Source organism: Pseudopipra pipra, chromosome 29 (assembly GCF_036250125.1).
Source record: "Pseudopipra pipra isolate bDixPip1 chromosome 29, bDixPip1.hap1, whole genome shotgun sequence".
In the NCBI taxonomy this organism is placed as follows: Eukaryota; Metazoa; Chordata; class Aves; order Passeriformes; family Pipridae; genus Pseudopipra; species Pseudopipra pipra.
The window spans coordinates 210,683-227,639 of record NC_087577.1 but is presented as its reverse complement, the minus strand read 5'-3'; the positions used below and the strand labels follow the sequence as shown (position 1 = coordinate 227,639).

Genomic DNA, 16,957 nt, shown 5'->3' with positions numbered 1-16,957 from the left:
AATGATGGCTCAAAACCCCCCTTGGCATCAGTGTTTTCCACTTCATCCCTTCGAGCTGCTTCTGGTCCTTCTTGTGGCCAGAGCTGGTGTTTGCACCCTCATGAGGCTCCTGCTTGGTTCAACCTGATGTCTTTTGATTCCTCCCCTGGCCAACTTCCTTGCTGGGAGGAAATAACAGTTTTTATCATGTTTGTGCAACACAGTAATTAAATAGCAATATAGTCATGGAAAAAAAAAACACATTTCATCAGAGAAGTAAAAATGAGAGGGTCTGCCTGGCACTTCATTTCATCCACCCATGAGGCAACGGGAACAGCTGGACTTGCACCACAAACCTCCAAAAAAAAGCCCTGGGAAAAAAGTCAGGGAGAGAATTCGGGAATGGCTCTAACAGGGTGAAAGGCCCCGAAGTCCTGGTTAGATAAGGCCTGGTGGGGCTGGGAGAGGAATCACCAGGGAGGATTTCTGGAGCAAAGCAGGGATCTGGAGCCAGTGACACAGCACCGTGTCCTCGGAGGCTCCTGGCACCTCACCTAACCCAGGTGAGAGCCTCCCTCAGCTCCATCAGCCCCCAGGACGTGACACATCACGGAATCAGCTGCTTCCCAGCACTAATGGGGGAGATTTCTCCTGCAGCACCACCTGAATAAGGAAAAGAAGCAGGAACAGGTGCAAGGGCACCTTCCTGGGGTGGAGGGTTTAGAGGTGGCCACACACCCCCACAGGCTGTCCTTGCAACGTCCCAAAGGCAATTCCTTCCATAAACCCAACAAATTACCCCCAAAAAAGCCACCATCCACTCAAAATATTGTCAGGGGACTCAGGGAAGCCTCTCCTGAAGAGCAGGAGCTTTGCAGGAGATGTGAGGGCTCAGAGACCAGCCGAGGGGTCAATATGGTCCTGTCAGGGTCTCCCACGAGTGTCCTCCCCGCCAGGCCACGCTCAGGGGCCTCTGTCGCCGACAGAAAGGATGAACAGGTTTCTCCCCATCCACGTGACCTGGGCTGGAATGGCTCGTGGATCCAAGTTTCACAAGGATTTTTGTTCTCCCAACGTTTGTGAAATATCCCGAGTCACGTTCCGGTTTCCTCATCTCTCAGTTGCTTCAGGTGATTCAGCTCCTCTGGGGGCTGATGAGTCTCCTCGACTCTGCATTTTAATTCCAATTCAATCTGTGCCATTATTAATATTACAGTGGCCTCTAGAGTCCTGGCTGAGATCAGCCCTGGGCAGATCCATAGGCAGAAAGACTTTTCTCCCCCAAGCAGAGCATTAAATCAGTGAAGATGCCGATCCCAATGTCCTCCCCCTCCAGCCTGGATGCTCTTGGGCTCCTGTGGAGCTTTACATTCCTTCTGTTTGGCTTAAAAGCCCTTGAGTAATGAAAAGACTGGCTTGGACTCTTGCAAGGCTCCTTTCAGTGCCTCCTGGCTGGTTTTACTCAGAATTAGGGGTCTCTGGGGTTGCTCCCTGCCCATGTCCCCCCTCCTGCCTTCGCCCACTCCCACGGTCAGCAGGAGTTTGATGCAAAGCCTCACCTCGCCATGTCCCACCTCTAAACCCCCAAATCAAACCTCAGTGAGAGCTTTAGAGCCCAGGGGTGACTTGACTGCCTTTGTAACCCCCCAGGACCAAGCCCCAGTGCTGGCCCAGGGGCTCCTGGAGGACACAGTCCTTGTTTTCAGGTCACCCCCCCCACAGACCAGCCCCAGGCTCTGTGATCCCCTCTGCCACCCTCATACCTGCAGCCCTAATCCCCTTTGTCTCCTTCACCCACTCACAACCCAGATTCTTTTTTTCCCACGCTGACCAAATACATTTATTTTTACCACACACCCCCACGGCCTCATTTGTTCCCTTTCCCTTTCATTTTTGGGTTCCCTTCACAACCCAGCCCACCAGCCCACCCCACAATCCCACCTTCCCCTAAGATTTGTCCCTTCCCAGTTTGGGCTCGTGGCTGCTTTGCATTAAGCCCAAGAAACAGGTAAATTGTGCAGTCAAAGGCAACAAGGCCATCCAGAAACCTGCCCGTCCCGAGCCAGGCGTGGTGGGCAATTAACATTTTTCTGGAGTAAGGAGGGGAACGGCGGGATATCGATCTGCTCCCAGCACCATGAGTCAAATCAGCAGGGCAAAAACTCCCAATTAGCAAAGTGCTCGGGGTGCTGAACAAGCAAGTCCCTCCAGTGGGGCCCCATCTGGTTTCCGGAGGGAACACACGGGGTGCCCTATAAAAGCCCTCGCGCCCCTTCGCTCCTCATCGCCTCGGCCTCCCGTCTCCTCTGAGCTCCTGCTGAACGGGGTAAGTGCAGCTTCATCAACCTTTGGCACCTCTGGTGCCCACCAGCCCTGCCCCGACCCCGAGCTCTTGGCCTCCTGTGTCCCATCCCTGTGACTGTCTCTGGCTCAGACCTTCTGCCTTGTTGTCTTCTTCATCCATTTCTGTAGATAAAGAACAAAAAGCAAGTTGGAAAACATAAAACTTGCTGGCTCAGATGGCTGAGGACTCCTCGGGACTCTGTCCACCCCTTCTCACTCATCCCTGGGAGTTTTAACTTCTCTCTGATGTATTTGCTAAACACAGAAGGGAAAGATCTGCCCAGAGGACCAGCAAGGGCAGACGTGGGCTGCTAATTTTTCTCTCTTCTTCAAGCACCTGGATTATAATCATAGAATCATGGAATGGTTTGGGTGGGAAAGGGCCTTAACAATCATCTTGTTCCACCCCCTGCCATGGGCAGGGACACCTTCCACTAGCCCAGGTTGCTCCAAGCCCCTTCCAACCCGGCCTTGGGCACTTCCAGTGTTCTTTGCCGTGGCACTCACTCAAAGATGAGTCTTCCCAGCAGGTCTCCAAGGATGTGCTCCCGCCAGGACAAAGACCAGTGCCACCAGCAGGAACGATCCTCCTGCCACAGCAGCGAAGGGTGTCACAGGAGCAGCGGATCCGGATGCCACGGGAGCAGTGGTGGATCTGGATGCCACAGGAGCAGTGGATCCGGATGCCATGGGAGCAGTGGTGGATCTGGATGCCACAGGAGCAGTGGATCTGGATGCCATGGCAGCAGTGGTGGATCTGGATGCCATGGGAGCAGTGGTGGATCCGGGTGCCACAGGAGTAGTGGATCCGGATGCCAAGGGAGCAGTGGATCTGGATGCCACAGGAGCAGTGGTGGATCCTGCCATGGGAGCAGTGGATCCGGATGCCATGGCAGCAGTGGTGGATCTGGATGCCACAGGAGCAGTGGTGGATCCTGCCATGGGAGCAGTGGATCTGGATGCCATGGCAGCAGTGGATCTGGATGCCATGGCAGCAGTGGATCTGGATGCCATGGCAGCAGTGGTGGATCCTGCCATGGAAACACCCAGGAGTGCCAGCAGCAAATCTACCAAGTGTCCTCGAAGATGAAGTGATCAGACCCTCATCTGCAGGTGATCCAGGCATGTGCTCGACCCTGTGCCCAGTTCAGAAAGCTTTGCATGTCCCCAGCAATTCCCAAAGAAAATGTCTCCTCCCCCTCCCCTGGTGAGTCCTGTGACCTCTCCTGGGCTTTGTCTCTGGGTGCTGAAATAAACTCTCTGTTCATGGCACAGTTTTCTCTGTATCATCTGTGACTGCACAGAGCCAAAATCTGGAGTTTGGGAGGGGTTTTGAGCCATTACAATCTGGAGTTTGGAATGGGGTTTTAGACACTACAGTTCAGGGTTCAGGAGGGGTTTGTGTGGATGATTTTCCTTTCCCCCTGTGTTTCGTGTCACAGTACAAGACACCTCATGCTTGTTTAACGCCCTGACGTTGCCCTGCCCAGACAGGGTTTGGGCACTGCCACAGCCCCACTTTGGGCTCCAAAGGAAAAGAAAGAGACAATAAAGATTTTCAGATGCTGACAACTCTCCCCCACACCCCCTTCCCACACAGCTGGAGACCCAAAACCCCCAGCAAGACCCCAAGGGCTGCCCTGCACAGCTCAGGGCTGGCTCTGGGCACAACCACGGGGCAGAAAGAGTCTCATAGACAAAGAACCCCATTTTTTTGCCTTTTGGCCCCAAAAGGCCAACCCTGGGGGAGGTATCTCCACGTGCTGGTGGCAAACCTCCCAGCAAGCCTTTCTAGAAACCCTCTGCCCAGCCCTTGAGGAGCTCTGGGCCGGGCCGGGGGCGTCAGTGTTACACAACACGCTGACAAATTTCTTCTCAACTTGTAATTAAAAGGAATTGGGTAATTTATTGCTCTGGCACTGCCATTCATGAAATGGATGTTACCTTGATAAGATGGTTCTCGAGTGCGTCAGGAGGATCAGAAATATCTGGCATTGCTGAAAAGGGTGCAGGCAGCAGCTCACTCCCTGCTTTGGGATCCTTTGGAAAAGCTCTCAGTGTGACTCTGGAATTTGCCTTGAGCCCCCCCCATGTCACACCCCATTTTCAAGGCACTTTGAAGTGGCCAAGCCCAAAATCTAGAGGTGCCCAGGCCAGCTGGCTGGATGCTCTTCATTAACAAACTCAGCACAGCGAGTTGTCAGGGGCCAAAAATTACTTGGAGTCTTTTTTTCCCAAAGAATATTGACCATATTTTTCTGATGCCAGAACAAAACACAATTAAGCAGCCTGGGTACAGTTTGCCCTGACACTGTTCCAGTTTGGAACAGCAATTTAGCAATACAAAAGAAGCATTTAGGTTGCTCACCTGGTTCTTTAACCCTGCCCTGTCCTCCCACCTTTCCAAAAATCCTCCGTGTTTCGGGAACACCGAATGTGTCAGATGGGTTTTGGGATGCAGGAACCACTCGGGACTCGCAGTGACTTCACAAAGAGTCAGGCACTTGTGTTGAAAGCAGGAGCTCAGGAGAGGCAGGAGAGGCACCTCAGTGCCTTCCCAGGTGTGAAACAGTCTTAGGAAAGGTGGGATGAGGCTCCATTTCCCTGGGATCAGCATAAAACCTTAATCAACATGGAGAAAGACAAATTAAAGGCAGGAGAAGTGGCCCAAAAATACCAACTCCTTGAGCATCTCGGCTGGAAGGGAAATGTTTTCCACCCAGTGTTTCCCAAGCACTTTCCCCCTGACAAAATCCCAGCAGCTCCCCTATTTTAGGTGGAAATCCTGAGTTTAGTCTTTTATTTGCTGCCTGTTTAATTACTGAACTTCCAGTTTAATTACTGGAATATCTTCCACAAGCAGTGACAGAAAAGAGCCAAACAAGCTCCGTGGTCCTAAACAATTCCCAGCCCACGCAGAGAAAAGGTACAGGGAGTATCCCAAATTATTGCTTGTGATCAGCTCTCACTGCAAACATGGCCCAGCCTGGAGGCCTGAGTGGGTCTGAGCATCCTCCGGAATAGCACCGGGATTAAATAATTAGGAGCTAAGTGGGGGTCAGGGAAAACCCAAAAAGGACCTTCCTGCAAGTTCAAGAAAGTCCCCGGGGTCTGACAGGTCCCCACAATGTGGCAGCCACGGTGTGACACCACAGGCAGCACCCACGGGCCCCTCGTCCTGCACGTGGCAGCACCGAAGCTGGAATGAAAACCTGGAATAAAACCCCCGGCACTGCTCGGGAATTACTCACGGGCTGAAAGTCAACCACATAATTATGCCCCTTGCTAATCCTGGATCGCTACCCAGGGCAGGGCTTCTCCCTTCCAAAAATAAGAATTCCAACTGCTTGTGGTCCTTCTGGCAACAGCAGAAAACCTTTGACCGGCAAGAAAAGGTCTGGGGGGATCTCTTCTCTCTCTTCATCACTCCACTGTGTTTTGGATGGTTCCAAGGGAAATGAGCCAACAGTGGGACCAGTCAAACCACACAATCCCAGAATCATTCAGGCTGGAAAAGCCCTTCAAACCCACCCAGTCCCCCCTGTGCCCCATCCCCACCTTGGCCCCAGCCCAGAGCACTCAGTGCCACAGCCAGTCCTGCCCTGGGCACCTCCAGGGCTGGGCACTCCCCCACCTCCCTGGGCAGCCCCTGCCAAGGCCTGAACACCCTTTCCAGGGGGAAATTCCTCCTCATGGCCAACCTGACCCTCCCCTGGCACAGCCTGAGGCCGTTTCCCCTCCTCCTGTCCCTTGTTCCCTGGGAGCAGAGCCCGACCCCCCCCGGCTCCCCCCTCCTGTCAGGGAATTCCAGAGCCAGAAGGTCCCCCCTGAGCCTCCTTTTCTCCAGGATGAGCCCCCCCAGCTCCCTCAGGAGTTCTCCAGACCCTTCTCCTGCTGCTCCAGCCCCTTTCCCTGCTCCATTCCCTTCTCTGGGCACTCTCCAGCCCCTCCATGTCCCTTTTGCCCTGAGGGACCCAGACCTGGACCCAGCACCCAAGGTTCCCTCCCCAGTGCCCAGCACAGAGGGAGATACTGTTAAAGAAGACTTTTCTCCCTTATTTTGGTACCTACAGACACTTCTCTGTGTTTAGGGGGGTTTGCAGGACTAGAGAACCTCAAGACCTTCCAGAAGGATGTTGTGATTTAAGTATGAGCCATCATTCCCCCCCTAAACACAAAGCCCTCCCCAGGTGTGATCAACACCCAAACCAACCTGGCCACGCTGTGGAAACCGGGGCCACCCACACAACTCCCCCATGGCAGCCACCTCAGGCAGAGCTGCCAATTAAATTTCTGTGGCACAGGAAAGGCGACCTACAAGAGGAGGCAATCCCAGCGTGGATGGGGTGAGTCACTCCCAGGCAGAAAAAAACCCACATCGACGAATGAATTGAACGGGGAGAGCTCGGAGACAGGGAGGGGCTTCATCTCCAGGTGGGGTGTGCAGGGAGGGTATAAAAGTGCTCCTGGCCCAGAAAGCCTCATTCCCTCCTTGTGTCTTTGCTGCTTGAGCATCTCAGGTGAGAGCAGCAATTTTGGGGGCTCCGGGGCTCGGTGAGGAGGGGGGGGTTTGGACCCCCGGGGCTGGGCTGGGGTTTGTTCTGAGGGTGGTTGTGAGAGGGGAGGTGGGTGAGGAGGGAGTGCAGGGGTTGCTGAAGGAGCGAGAGCAGAGATTTGGACTTGGAGGGAGACTCTGGGGTGTTGGCTTGAGGGGCATGGCCTGGATTGGGCTTTGGTGGGACAATCCCATGGGGGGGAAAAGAACCCAGTACCAAGGGTGGGATGGCAAAGGGGGTGGGCACGGGGACACCGGGATGGTGGCACTGGGACAACGGGGGCAGTGGGACAATGGGGATGGTGGGATTGCAGCAGCCCCTGATGGTTCCTGTCTCTCCCCACAGGTCCCCCAGCACAGGACAATGTGCTCCCGGCAGGAGAAGGACCAGTGCCACAGTTACACCCGCCAGAGCTCCGGGGGCTGCCACAGCTCCGGGGGTGGGGGCTGCCACAGCTCTGGGGGCAGCTCTGGGGGCTGCCACAGCTCCGGGGGCAGCTCTGGGGGCTGTCACAGCTCCAGGGGTGGTGGTGGCTGCCACAGCTCCGGGGGTGGTGGCTGCCACAGCTCCGGGGGCAGCTCTGGGGGCTGTCACAGCTCCGGCGGCTCCGGCTGCCACGGGAAGCCCCAGATACAGGTCCAGCAGCAGCAGCAGCAGCAGCAGCAGGTGCCCCAGGTGCCCCAGCAGAAGACGAAGTGATGGGGGTCCCACAGCCCCAGCTCCAGCTGCAGAGGCCACACCTGGACCAGCTCCCTCCCACCTCCCCAGAGCTCCCCAGCCCCGGGGTTGTCCAGCTGCCAAATCCCCTCCTGTGACCTCTGGAGCCACCTGGGGAAGGGACATCACTGGTGGTTCTCTGCTGCCTTCAGCTGATGCCCCAGGCTGTGCTTTGGCCCCATGAGGTGCCCAATAAAGTTACATTCCCAAGATCTCTCTTGCGTTTGCATTTCCTTAAACTCCTCATCCTTGTTTTCCCAAGCCAGGGAGGCAACCAGGGAAGGGGCTTTGGAGCTGGGATGTGTCACACCCTTGCTCAAAGGCTGAGCAAAGGGAGCCCAGCTGCCAACCCCACTCATCCCAAGGAAACCCTTGGAGTGATCACTCATCCTAAGTTTTGGGCTTCCTTTCCTTTGCCTCTTCGGGCTTTGCCTCTTCAAAGATATTTCTTTTCCCTGTAACCACAATAAAAAAGGAAATAGGGGGTGACAGGACAGGGGAGGTGGGTTCAGACTGAAAGAGGGGAAATTTAAGTTGGATACTGGGAAGAAATTGTTCCCTGTGAGGGTGGGGAGACCCTGGCACAGGCTGCCCAGAGAAGCTGTGGCTGCCCCTGGATCCCTGGAAGTGTCCAAGGCCAGGTTGGAGCAACCTGGGATAGTGGGAGGTGTCTCTGCCCCTGGCAGGGGGTGGAACGAGATGATCTTTAAGGTCCCTTCCAACCCAAACCATCCCATGATTCTAAGACACCACAGCTCTTAGAATCCTCTGGAAAAGACAAAACCAGGCTGCCCCACAGTGCTCAGAAATGCTTTTGTCCTCGAGTCCTGGGGATTGTTCAGGGGGTGGCAGGGATGTCACAGCAAGAGCCAAAGCCCAACAGGGACACAGGGCAGGAACTGGCCCCTGGTGCAGGCAGGGACCTGCCCCAGCACTCACCTGGCCCTGAGTGGGTGTTTTCCCAGTTCCTCTGCCAGTTACTGCCACAGCCACCGGGTTCTGGAGGGAATTCCATGACCTCAGTGACAGTCAGCAAGGAAAACAGCAGCTGGATTTGGTGCTGAGTGAGCCACAGGTCTGCGGGGTCAGGGGAGAGCTTTGCAATCCTCCCCAGCTCCGACCTCCCAGCGAGAGCCACACCCACCACACCAGGTGGAGGCTCCTGATGAGCAGTTCAAGCATCCCAAACTTGGGGTGTGAGCAGCTTGAGCATCCCAAATCCTGGATATGAGCAGCAGGACACTCTTTGGCAACACGGGGATGTCCCTGTTTGTTTGTGCAGCTCCCAGCATTGTCTTCTGTGTCCCAGACTTTTCCTTGCCTTTATCCCATAAAAAAGGAGCTGTGGCCTTTACAGGTCAGTGGAGTTTGTGGGGTGGTGAAGTGCTGGGCAGTTTCCAACCCCGACAGGGATGTGCAGGAGGGACATTTCCAGAGCTCTGGCTTTGCTCCAGCAGGGAGCACCAAATGGGCCCTTTAATTCCTCATTTTAGTTCCTTTATTCAATGACCTTTGTCGTTAAGGAGGTGGAAATGGCTCGTCTGGGTCACCTTGCTCAGGTCTGTGTGAACACAGCAGGGCTTGCAAGGCTTTCCACAGCCCCCAACACCCTCCTCTTGCTGCATTTTGGGGGGAATTCACACTCTTTTAGGTCAAAGAGGGTTCTAGAAACCCCTGATGATGATGTGAGACCCTTCTCCAGAGGAAACCCAGGAGGACTTTGCCCTCATCCCACTGGTTGTTCCCACGACTGTGGCAGCTTTCAGATGGAGCATCTCATGGAGAAGGGAGAGCCACTTTCCTCTGTGTTTACCTGGCTTACTCCTGGCTTCATTTGGTGCTGGCTCCACTGCAGGGATTAGGCTCTGGCTGCAGAGCCTCAGGAGATGGGGCTATAATTAAGCCTGAGCTTAATTTCACAAAACAAATCCCAAGCAGACGAGGCTTTGGAAATCCAGGCACCCACGGGTTTTCCTATTAGAGGCAGGTGAGGCTGGCAATTAGACACTTATGTGGCACAGGAAACAGATAAAAAAGGAATGATATCCATCACTCATGAGTCAGGAGGGCGATGTAAACACAGGGCGGTCGGATGGGGATTGGGTGATAAATTAACAGATCCCTGTGACAGGGACCTGTCTCATTTCCGGGAAAACCATCTGGCACCTCTATAAAACTGCTCCTGGCCCGGCACCTTCATTCCCTCCTCTTGCTTTTCCTTCAACCTCAGGTAAGTCTGGGTTTTCCTTCCTCGGGGAATCATTTCCCAGCGAAGGAAGCAGAGCTCGGAGCGCTGGGCAGGGGATGTTCATGGGGTGTGGGGTGCAGGGAGGAAGACAAGGACCTGTCCCATGGCTGGGTCAGGCCGTGCTGCTGCACCCAAGGGATGGAATCCTCTGTCCTGGATGCAGGACACTGCTCCAGATCCTGGGAGGCGTCTCCTGGGATCCTGCACAGCAGCACCAAGGGTGGGATGGCAAAGGGGGCGGGCACGGGGACACCGGGACGGTGGCACTGGGACAACAGGGGCAGTGGGACGATGGGAATGGTGGGATTGCAGCAGCCCCTGATGGTTCCTGTCTCTCCCCACAGGTCCCCCAGCACAGGACAATGTGCTCCCGGCAGGAGAAGGACCAGTGCCACAGTTACACCCGCCAGAGCTCCGGGGGCTGCCACAGCTCCGGGGGTGGGGGCTGCCACAGCTCTGGGGGCAGCTCTGGGGGCTGCCACAGCTCCGGGGGCAGCTCTGGGGGCTGCCACAGCTCCAGGGGTGGTGGTGGCTGCCACAGCTCCGGGGGTGGTGGCTGTCACAGCTCCGGGGGCAGCTCTGGGGGCTGTCACAGCTCCGGCGGCTCCGGCTGCCACGGGAAGCCCCAGATTCGGGTCCAGCAGCAGCAGCAGCAGCAGCAGCAGATACCCCAGGTGCCCCAGCAGAAGACGAAGTGATGGGGGTCCATGCCTGGACCAGCTCCCTCCCACCTCCCAGAGCTCTGCCAGCCCCAGGGGTGCCCAGCTGACAAACCCTCTCCCGCGCCCTCTGGAGCTGCTGCTCCCTGGGGAAGGGGCACCACTGACACCCCAGGCTGTGCTTTGGCCCCATGAGGTGCCCAATAAAGTGTCCCATTCCCAAGCTCTCTCGTGTGTTGGCGTTTCCTTGGGCTCAGCAGCACAGAATCAGTGGGGTTGGTTCCTCCCCGAGCCCTCGGGATGCTCCGATCACCGACCACAGCCCGTGTGGATCATCCCTCCCTCAGCTGCTCCCCTCCCCTGGGAACAAGGTCCTACGTGGTGGAGAAGCACAAAAACCTCTCCCCACCCCATGGCAGGTCCTGCCTGGGCCCCACACCGGGGTGTGGTGCCCCTTGTGGGGATCCCTGGTACCCCCAGACCCCCTTTCCAACCCTGCCCCGTCCCCTCGGGGCTTCCCCACCACCACAGCTCTGAGCAACCTCCCAGTTGCTCCTGGAGGCTCCTGGTGATCAGTGTGAGGCTCATAAAAGTCGGACAGGCATCACTTTGTACCGTTTTTATTGGGGTTTTTATGGTCTTACAACCATTTGGGTAAGAAGGAGCAAAATAAGCCAGAAAAAAAGCCACTTTTTGGATATTTACAACGAAACAGTGAGGGGCTGATGGACCAACCCCTGAACAGCTGAAGGATCAGATGCAGGTGAGGTCTATTTTCAGTGTGTCCACCTCTCCAAACCCATGGGAATTTTGCTGCTGGCTCCAAGTGAGCTGGAGATGAGCTCCCAACCACAAGCCTTTAATTTTCCTCGAGGAATTGCCACTCTTTGTTCATTATTGCTCTACAATCTGAGTCAACTAATTGCATGGCTCATTCCAGCCCCATTAACCAGAGATTTTTCACTTTCTCCCCATTAAAAACCTGGATGAAGGGGTTGATACTTCAGCTGGTGCTCTGGCATTGTGTTTAGGAGAAGAGAAGAACAGATCTGGCCTCACCCCCCCTCCAGCCCTCAAGCTGCATTTTTAAAGCACCCCAAAGAGACACCCAAGGAGCACCAGGGGCAAACAAGAGACCCTTTTTGCCTCATGGAGGTAATAGGTGGAGCAGGGCGTGGTCTGCACATCTCCTGGGGTGTTGCCAGCACTGGAGGAGCAGAGAGAGCCCGAGAGGGGACCCCAGGGGATCCCAGGGCTCAGAGTGATCCCACTGTGCTGCTGCCACTGCCTTGGCCCACAGAGCAATTCAGGGGTCCTGCAGAGAGGGAGGAAAACCCATGGAGGATTTCACTCATGACCGTCCCAAAATCCTGCTGGGGGTGACATCCCCCCCCAACCCCCATTTACCCAACTCCTCTGCTTTGCACTAAATCTGTGCCCAAGAACTCTGTGCAATTTTAATTAGAGCTGACTGGGTGCTCTCTGAGCCCCCGTGGAGCTGGAATTCATCCCTGCACGGGCCATCCACTTAAAACTTGGACTTGATGATCCTTGTGGGTCCTTTCCAACTCAGGATATTCTGGGAATCTGTGGATCCCACCCCCCTGATGGACTGGGGGTACAGTCTTGTCACCTCGGGGTGACACCGGTCCCATGATGGCTCTGTCCCCTCCTAATGAGTCCATGCAAATGTGGTGCAGGAGCTTTGTGAGCTCCCTGAGCTGTCCTTACCTGCTCCCTCTGGGCCCTGGGAGTGGTGGAGGTGCCCCTCAGTACACGCAGCGTTTGCCCCTCTCCTTCTTGTTCATGGGCTCGGTGTCCGGGTCCGAGGAGCGGGGGATGTACCTGTACCTGCTGGTGGGCGACCTCTGAGGGGACAGGAGCCCATCAGCCCCTCCCAAAGGGGACAAAAGCGAGGGCTGGGTGCCCTCAGTGCAAGGGCAAAGCAAGGAAAAGGAGCAGCAGGCACAGGAGGGGGCACGGGGTCCAGAGCCAAGGGGTCACAGCCTGGGATTACACCTGGATTTGCCCAGGGAGGAAATGGAGCCGGGGGGGGACCAGGCACCCCATCCTCAGTGTCCCATTCCCTGCAGGAAAATGGGGACTGCAGGACCAGGAGGGGGAACAGGAGCTTTGCAACAGAAGCCCAAGGAAATCAGCCACGATGCACAACCCCGGGAAAATCAAAGACTGGAGAGATCCCACTCCAGCCCTGGATGTGGGGTGGGTGTTGCAGCCCCCTCAGCACCCCTGACCACCCCTAAATATCACCCTAGCACCCTTCCCACACATCTTGGCACTCCCAAGCCTGTAGATTTACCTTGACAGGGGCAAATTCCTGCTGGATCAGCTTCTTGAACTCGCTCCTGCTGAACGTCTCCGATTTCCTCCCCTTCCTGGCACTGCCCTGGTAACTCTCCAGCATGTCAGTGATGGCTTTAATGAGCTTGGACATGTCTCCAGTCCTGGAGAGCAGCAAAACTTGAGGCCACAGCAGTTGGCAGGGGCAGCTGTGCCTGCAGGAAACCCCCCCGTTCCATTCCCACAGAATGTTCAGTTCAGGTCAAATCTTTCTGAACCTTTTCTTGCCAGAGGCAAAAAGCACCTTTCCCTCGCTGGGCTGCCCATCCTGACTCCTCTGAGGACTTTCACCTCAATTCCCTCCATTTCTCCACTTTCCCTGGTGGGTCTCAGCTGAATTTTAACTGCCTGGTTAAATTAGAGGGAAGAGTCTCCCCGTGGCCATCTCAGGCACTTGGGGTGGATGAATCAGCTCGTGCAGGGAAGAGCCGTGTCCTCACACCCTCCTGGGAGCTGATCTCGTCCTTCCCACCTGAGCCCCGCTGGGAAGAACTGGTTCCAAAATAACCCTGGAAACACAAAAGCTGGTTTCAAGCCCAGAAAGGACCGGGGGAGACTCACCTGCGTCCACCAGGCGCTGGTGCAGAGGGGAGAGATGGGATGGTGGGAGCAGCTCTGCCCCGGCCCTGCAGGCTGCGGGGAGTGGGCGGAGGGTGAGGATCCCTTCTGGTCAGTCCTGTTCTCCCCACACTGCTGCTCTTCCCAGGGAGCCTCCCTCATTATCCTGCTCCTCCGAGGATGTTTACCAGCACACCTGGGAAGGTGTATGTAGGTCAGCATGTGGTTCTGGCTGTGCACTGGGAACACCTCCTTGGATCCCCCAAAAAACCAGAGGTTCTCTTCGTGCATAAAACTTTGCATTTTTCATCCCCTAAATGGTTTTTTTTTCCTTTACAACCAAAGTTGTTTGCAAGTTCGAGGGGCTTTGTGATGCTGAAGCTTAGAAAATGTCAGAGACCAAAACAATTCCTGCAGAAAAGGAGCTTTCATCTGATTTTTGAGGCTGTCCCACATGTCCTGGGAGCTGCTTCTGGGCCCAGACTGCACCCACGTTTGCCCAGCTTGGGCAAGGGCAGGACAAGGAGCCCTGAGAGTGCAGGGCAGTGGTGACAGTGGGGACACCCAGTGACACCCAGGTGGCTGTGGCCAGGGGGGTTATGAACAACCTCCCGTGGGAGAGTCACTCGTTGGACACCCCGATGGGACAGGGCCAGTCACTGCCCACCCTGGTGTGTGCCCTCGGTGCCAGGCTGAGGTTCAGCCCCTCAGAGCACATCAGAGTGTGGAACAGGAGGGATTTCAGCCCATGGAGCCCATCAGGGTGTGGCACAGGAGGGATTTCAGCCCGTGGAGCCCATCAGGGCACAGAACAGGAGGGATTTCAGCCCCTGGAGCCCATCAGGGTGTGGCACAGGAGGGATTTCAGCCCGTGGAGCCCATCAGGGTGTGGCACAGGAGGGATTTCAGCCCGTGGAGCCCATCAGGGTGTGGCACAGGAGGGATTTCAGCCCGTGGAGCCCATCAGGGTGTGGCACAGGAACAGGAGGGATTTCAGCCCTGCTGGGCTCAGGCTGCCCCAGGGCTCCGGGCAAAGCCCCAGCCCCGGGTTCTGAGGAGGCTCCAGCAGCAGCACCAGGACAGACTCCGGGCTCTCTGTGTGGTCCCCGCGTCCCCACCGCGGGTTTGCTCAGCTGGGCAGGGGCGGGAGGAGCCCTCCCTGCCCCGCGGGGTGTGCCAGCTCTCATTAAGGGCTCAGGCACCTTCCCAGATTCCCCGATACGGGACGGAGGCAGATGAGGTCGGTGCCCCCTCAGCCCCCCGGGGGCGTTGGCGGGGCCGGGTTGTGGCAGCGTTTTTGGGAGGGGAGGCGCTGCTGGAGCCGGGCTGTGCCGCCCACCGGCACCAGCGGCGCGGCTCGGCGGGGAAGGGGTTGGAGATGAGATGCAGACCGCGGGCTGGAGCGGAATTTCCCCCGGCACGCTGAGGCAAGAGGCAGCAAGTCCCTGCAGGTCCCGGCACACGCAGGATTTTGGGGAAGCTGCCTCAGCCCAGGGGCTGCTCTCACACCTGAGGGGTCCTTGGAGGTTTTGGGGGAGTCCCGGAGCCGGGGGACTCCCTTCAGGGCTGGATTTGGGGTGGTTGGGCGACCGGGCACAGGCAGCAGCACCGTTTAACCCGCAAACTTTTGGGGTGCAGCCTTGCCAGGGCTGAGCACGAACCCCCCCGAGACAGACAGTGCCAGGAGCCCGAGCTCCTGCTGCCCCTGGCCAGGGCCTTGGTGGAAGGCAGGACAGGGGGTGTTTTCTCGAGGGCTGGGATCCCCCGTGGCCACATTTAAGGGGTTTAAGGCTTTGTGTTGGGGGGTCCCTGTCCCTGTGGGAAGGAAGAGCAGCTCTGCCAGGGGATGGTGCGGGAAGGACCCCAGGACTGAGGTGGCCATGGGGTGACCAGACCCACAGGAAACACTTGTGGAGGAGGTTGGGAGGGCAGTGACCCCCTCCAGCCTCTGTACTCCTCCCCCCACCCCAATTAGCACGTGTCTGAACGAGGGGAATTATGGGGAAAATTGCTCTGAGTCACTCGGAGCCCGTCCCTTCCTCCAGCTACCCCCTCCATCCCGCTGCCACCACGGTGCCATCCCCTGGTGACACGTCCCCATCCACAGCAGCGTTAAGCCGGGCTTTGCTGGGCTCCGGGCGTGGCTTTACCGCCGATGCTGGGTCAGCTGCTGGCCCCAGACCTCACCGGCCCCCCCGAACGACCAGTTTTCCCCCCTGTGGCTCATCCCCGTGGGAGTGTTGGGACTGACGGTGACCAAGGGCGTCCAAGTCCCCCGCTGGCAGAGTTTGGGGCATTGCACGACCCCCCGTGCCCTCCTGTGCTGGGGGGTCGGGGGGGCTGCAGAGGGAGGTGGTTCACGGGGACGGGCAGGGGGGTTGGAACAGCGCTAGTGGAGGAGGAACAGGAACGGGGGGACACAGGATGGGGCTGTGCCCGAGGTCGGTAGGTTCGCAGCGTCCCTGGGGAGCTCGGGCAGGACTCGGTGGCCTCTCCAAGAGCCGCGGTGTCACATCCCACCAGGTGGCAGCAGGAGGCCGGTCCTCGGCTCGAGGAACCTGAATCCCGGAATATTTTAGGTTGGAAAAGATCTCTGACACCATCGAGTCCAGCCTGTGCCCCATCCCCACCTTGTCCCCCAGCCCAGAGCACTCAGTGCCACGGCCAGTCCTTCCCTGGACACCTCCGGGGGTGGCGAATCCTCACCTGGGGGTGGAGGGAGGCGGGATTTGGGGCTCCCCCCCTTCCTGTGCTCCTGGCTCCTGTGGCTGGGGGTATCATCACCTGCTCGGTGTCCCCTCTTTTGGGGAGCTCCTTGGGGTGAAACGATCTGTAAGGATTTGGGGACCACTCAGGGTGTTGGGGGGGCTCATTCTGCCCCCCACCTGATCCCACAGCCCCTGGGTGACACAACAGGAGTCCCCCCACCCCACACTGCAGCCCCTGCTGTGTTGGCAAACATCCTGTTGCACCAACACCCCGAGGTTGGTTCCTGCCTCAGTCCTGGGGAAGGTCCTGGGTGGGTTGTGCAGGGACCAGAAGGGCTGGACACCCCCAAAGAGGGTTCTGAGCCCCCAAAAACTGATGTGCTGCAAAGGCACCCAAACCAGCCTTGTCCCTTAGGATCACCAGCCCTGGCTCTCGGGGTCCATGTCCTTCTGCCCTGCAGGGTGGTGGCACTGGAGCAGCTCCACTGGGTGTGGGGGGCTCTTCCTGCTCCAGAGACCCCAGAATGCTGCAGGATGGGGTGTATGAGCTGTTTTGGGGGGTGGGATTGCAGATGTGGCTCGAGATCTGCCACCCTGTGCAGGGCTGAGGGAACTCCGGGCCCTGGGGCAGATTTTAACCTCCTCAGAAGGTGTTTGACCCCTCAGATGTCAAAACTGGCTCCAAAGGAAGCTGAAGCAACCTGGGTGAGGCAACTTGTGGTGGTCTTGTGTTAACCTGGGGGGGGGGGGCAGGTCTTGCTTCAGCTCAGCTGCTTTGGGGAAGCTTCTGGAAGGTTCCTTCCCGGAGCAGGGCGATTTCAGGGCTTT

At 57.2% G+C, this 16,957-nt stretch overlaps 3 protein-coding genes across 3 annotated transcripts; all 3 read left to right on the top strand.

Moving 5' to 3' along the window:
* The first annotated feature begins 2,809 nt into the window (after positions 1-2,809).
* Positions 2,810-3,587, top strand: LOC135404106 (sericin-1-like). Its single transcript, XM_064638685.1, has one exon. It carries the CDS (start codon positions 2,836-2,838, stop codon positions 3,415-3,417), a length of 582 nt encoding a protein of 193 aa, XP_064494755.1. The 5' UTR covers positions 2,810-2,835; the 3' UTR covers positions 3,418-3,587.
* Positions 3,588-7,199: 3,612 nt separating this feature from the next.
* Positions 7,200-7,805, top strand: LOC135404090 (loricrin-like). Its single transcript, XM_064638658.1, has one exon. It carries the CDS (start codon positions 7,242-7,244, stop codon positions 7,575-7,577), a length of 336 nt encoding a protein of 111 aa, XP_064494728.1. The 5' UTR covers positions 7,200-7,241; the 3' UTR covers positions 7,578-7,805.
* A 2,385-nt stretch (positions 7,806-10,190) lies between these two features.
* Positions 10,191-10,725, top strand: LOC135404103 (loricrin-like). The gene has a single exon (XM_064638680.1). The coding sequence runs from the start codon at positions 10,206-10,208 to the stop codon at positions 10,539-10,541; it is 336 nt and encodes a 111-aa protein (XP_064494750.1). The 5' UTR covers positions 10,191-10,205; the 3' UTR covers positions 10,542-10,725.
* The last annotated feature ends 6,232 nt before the right edge of the window (positions 10,726-16,957 follow it).

Coding starts and splice junctions, on each gene's coding strand:
- LOC135404090 (XM_064638658.1), top strand. CDS start 7,242: ATGTGCTCCCGGCAGGAGAAGGACCAGTGCCACAGTTACACCCGCCAG.
- LOC135404106 (XM_064638685.1), top strand. CDS start 2,836: ATGAGTCTTCCCAGCAGGTCTCCAAGGATGTGCTCCCGCCAGGACAAA.
- LOC135404103 (XM_064638680.1), top strand. CDS start 10,206: ATGTGCTCCCGGCAGGAGAAGGACCAGTGCCACAGTTACACCCGCCAG.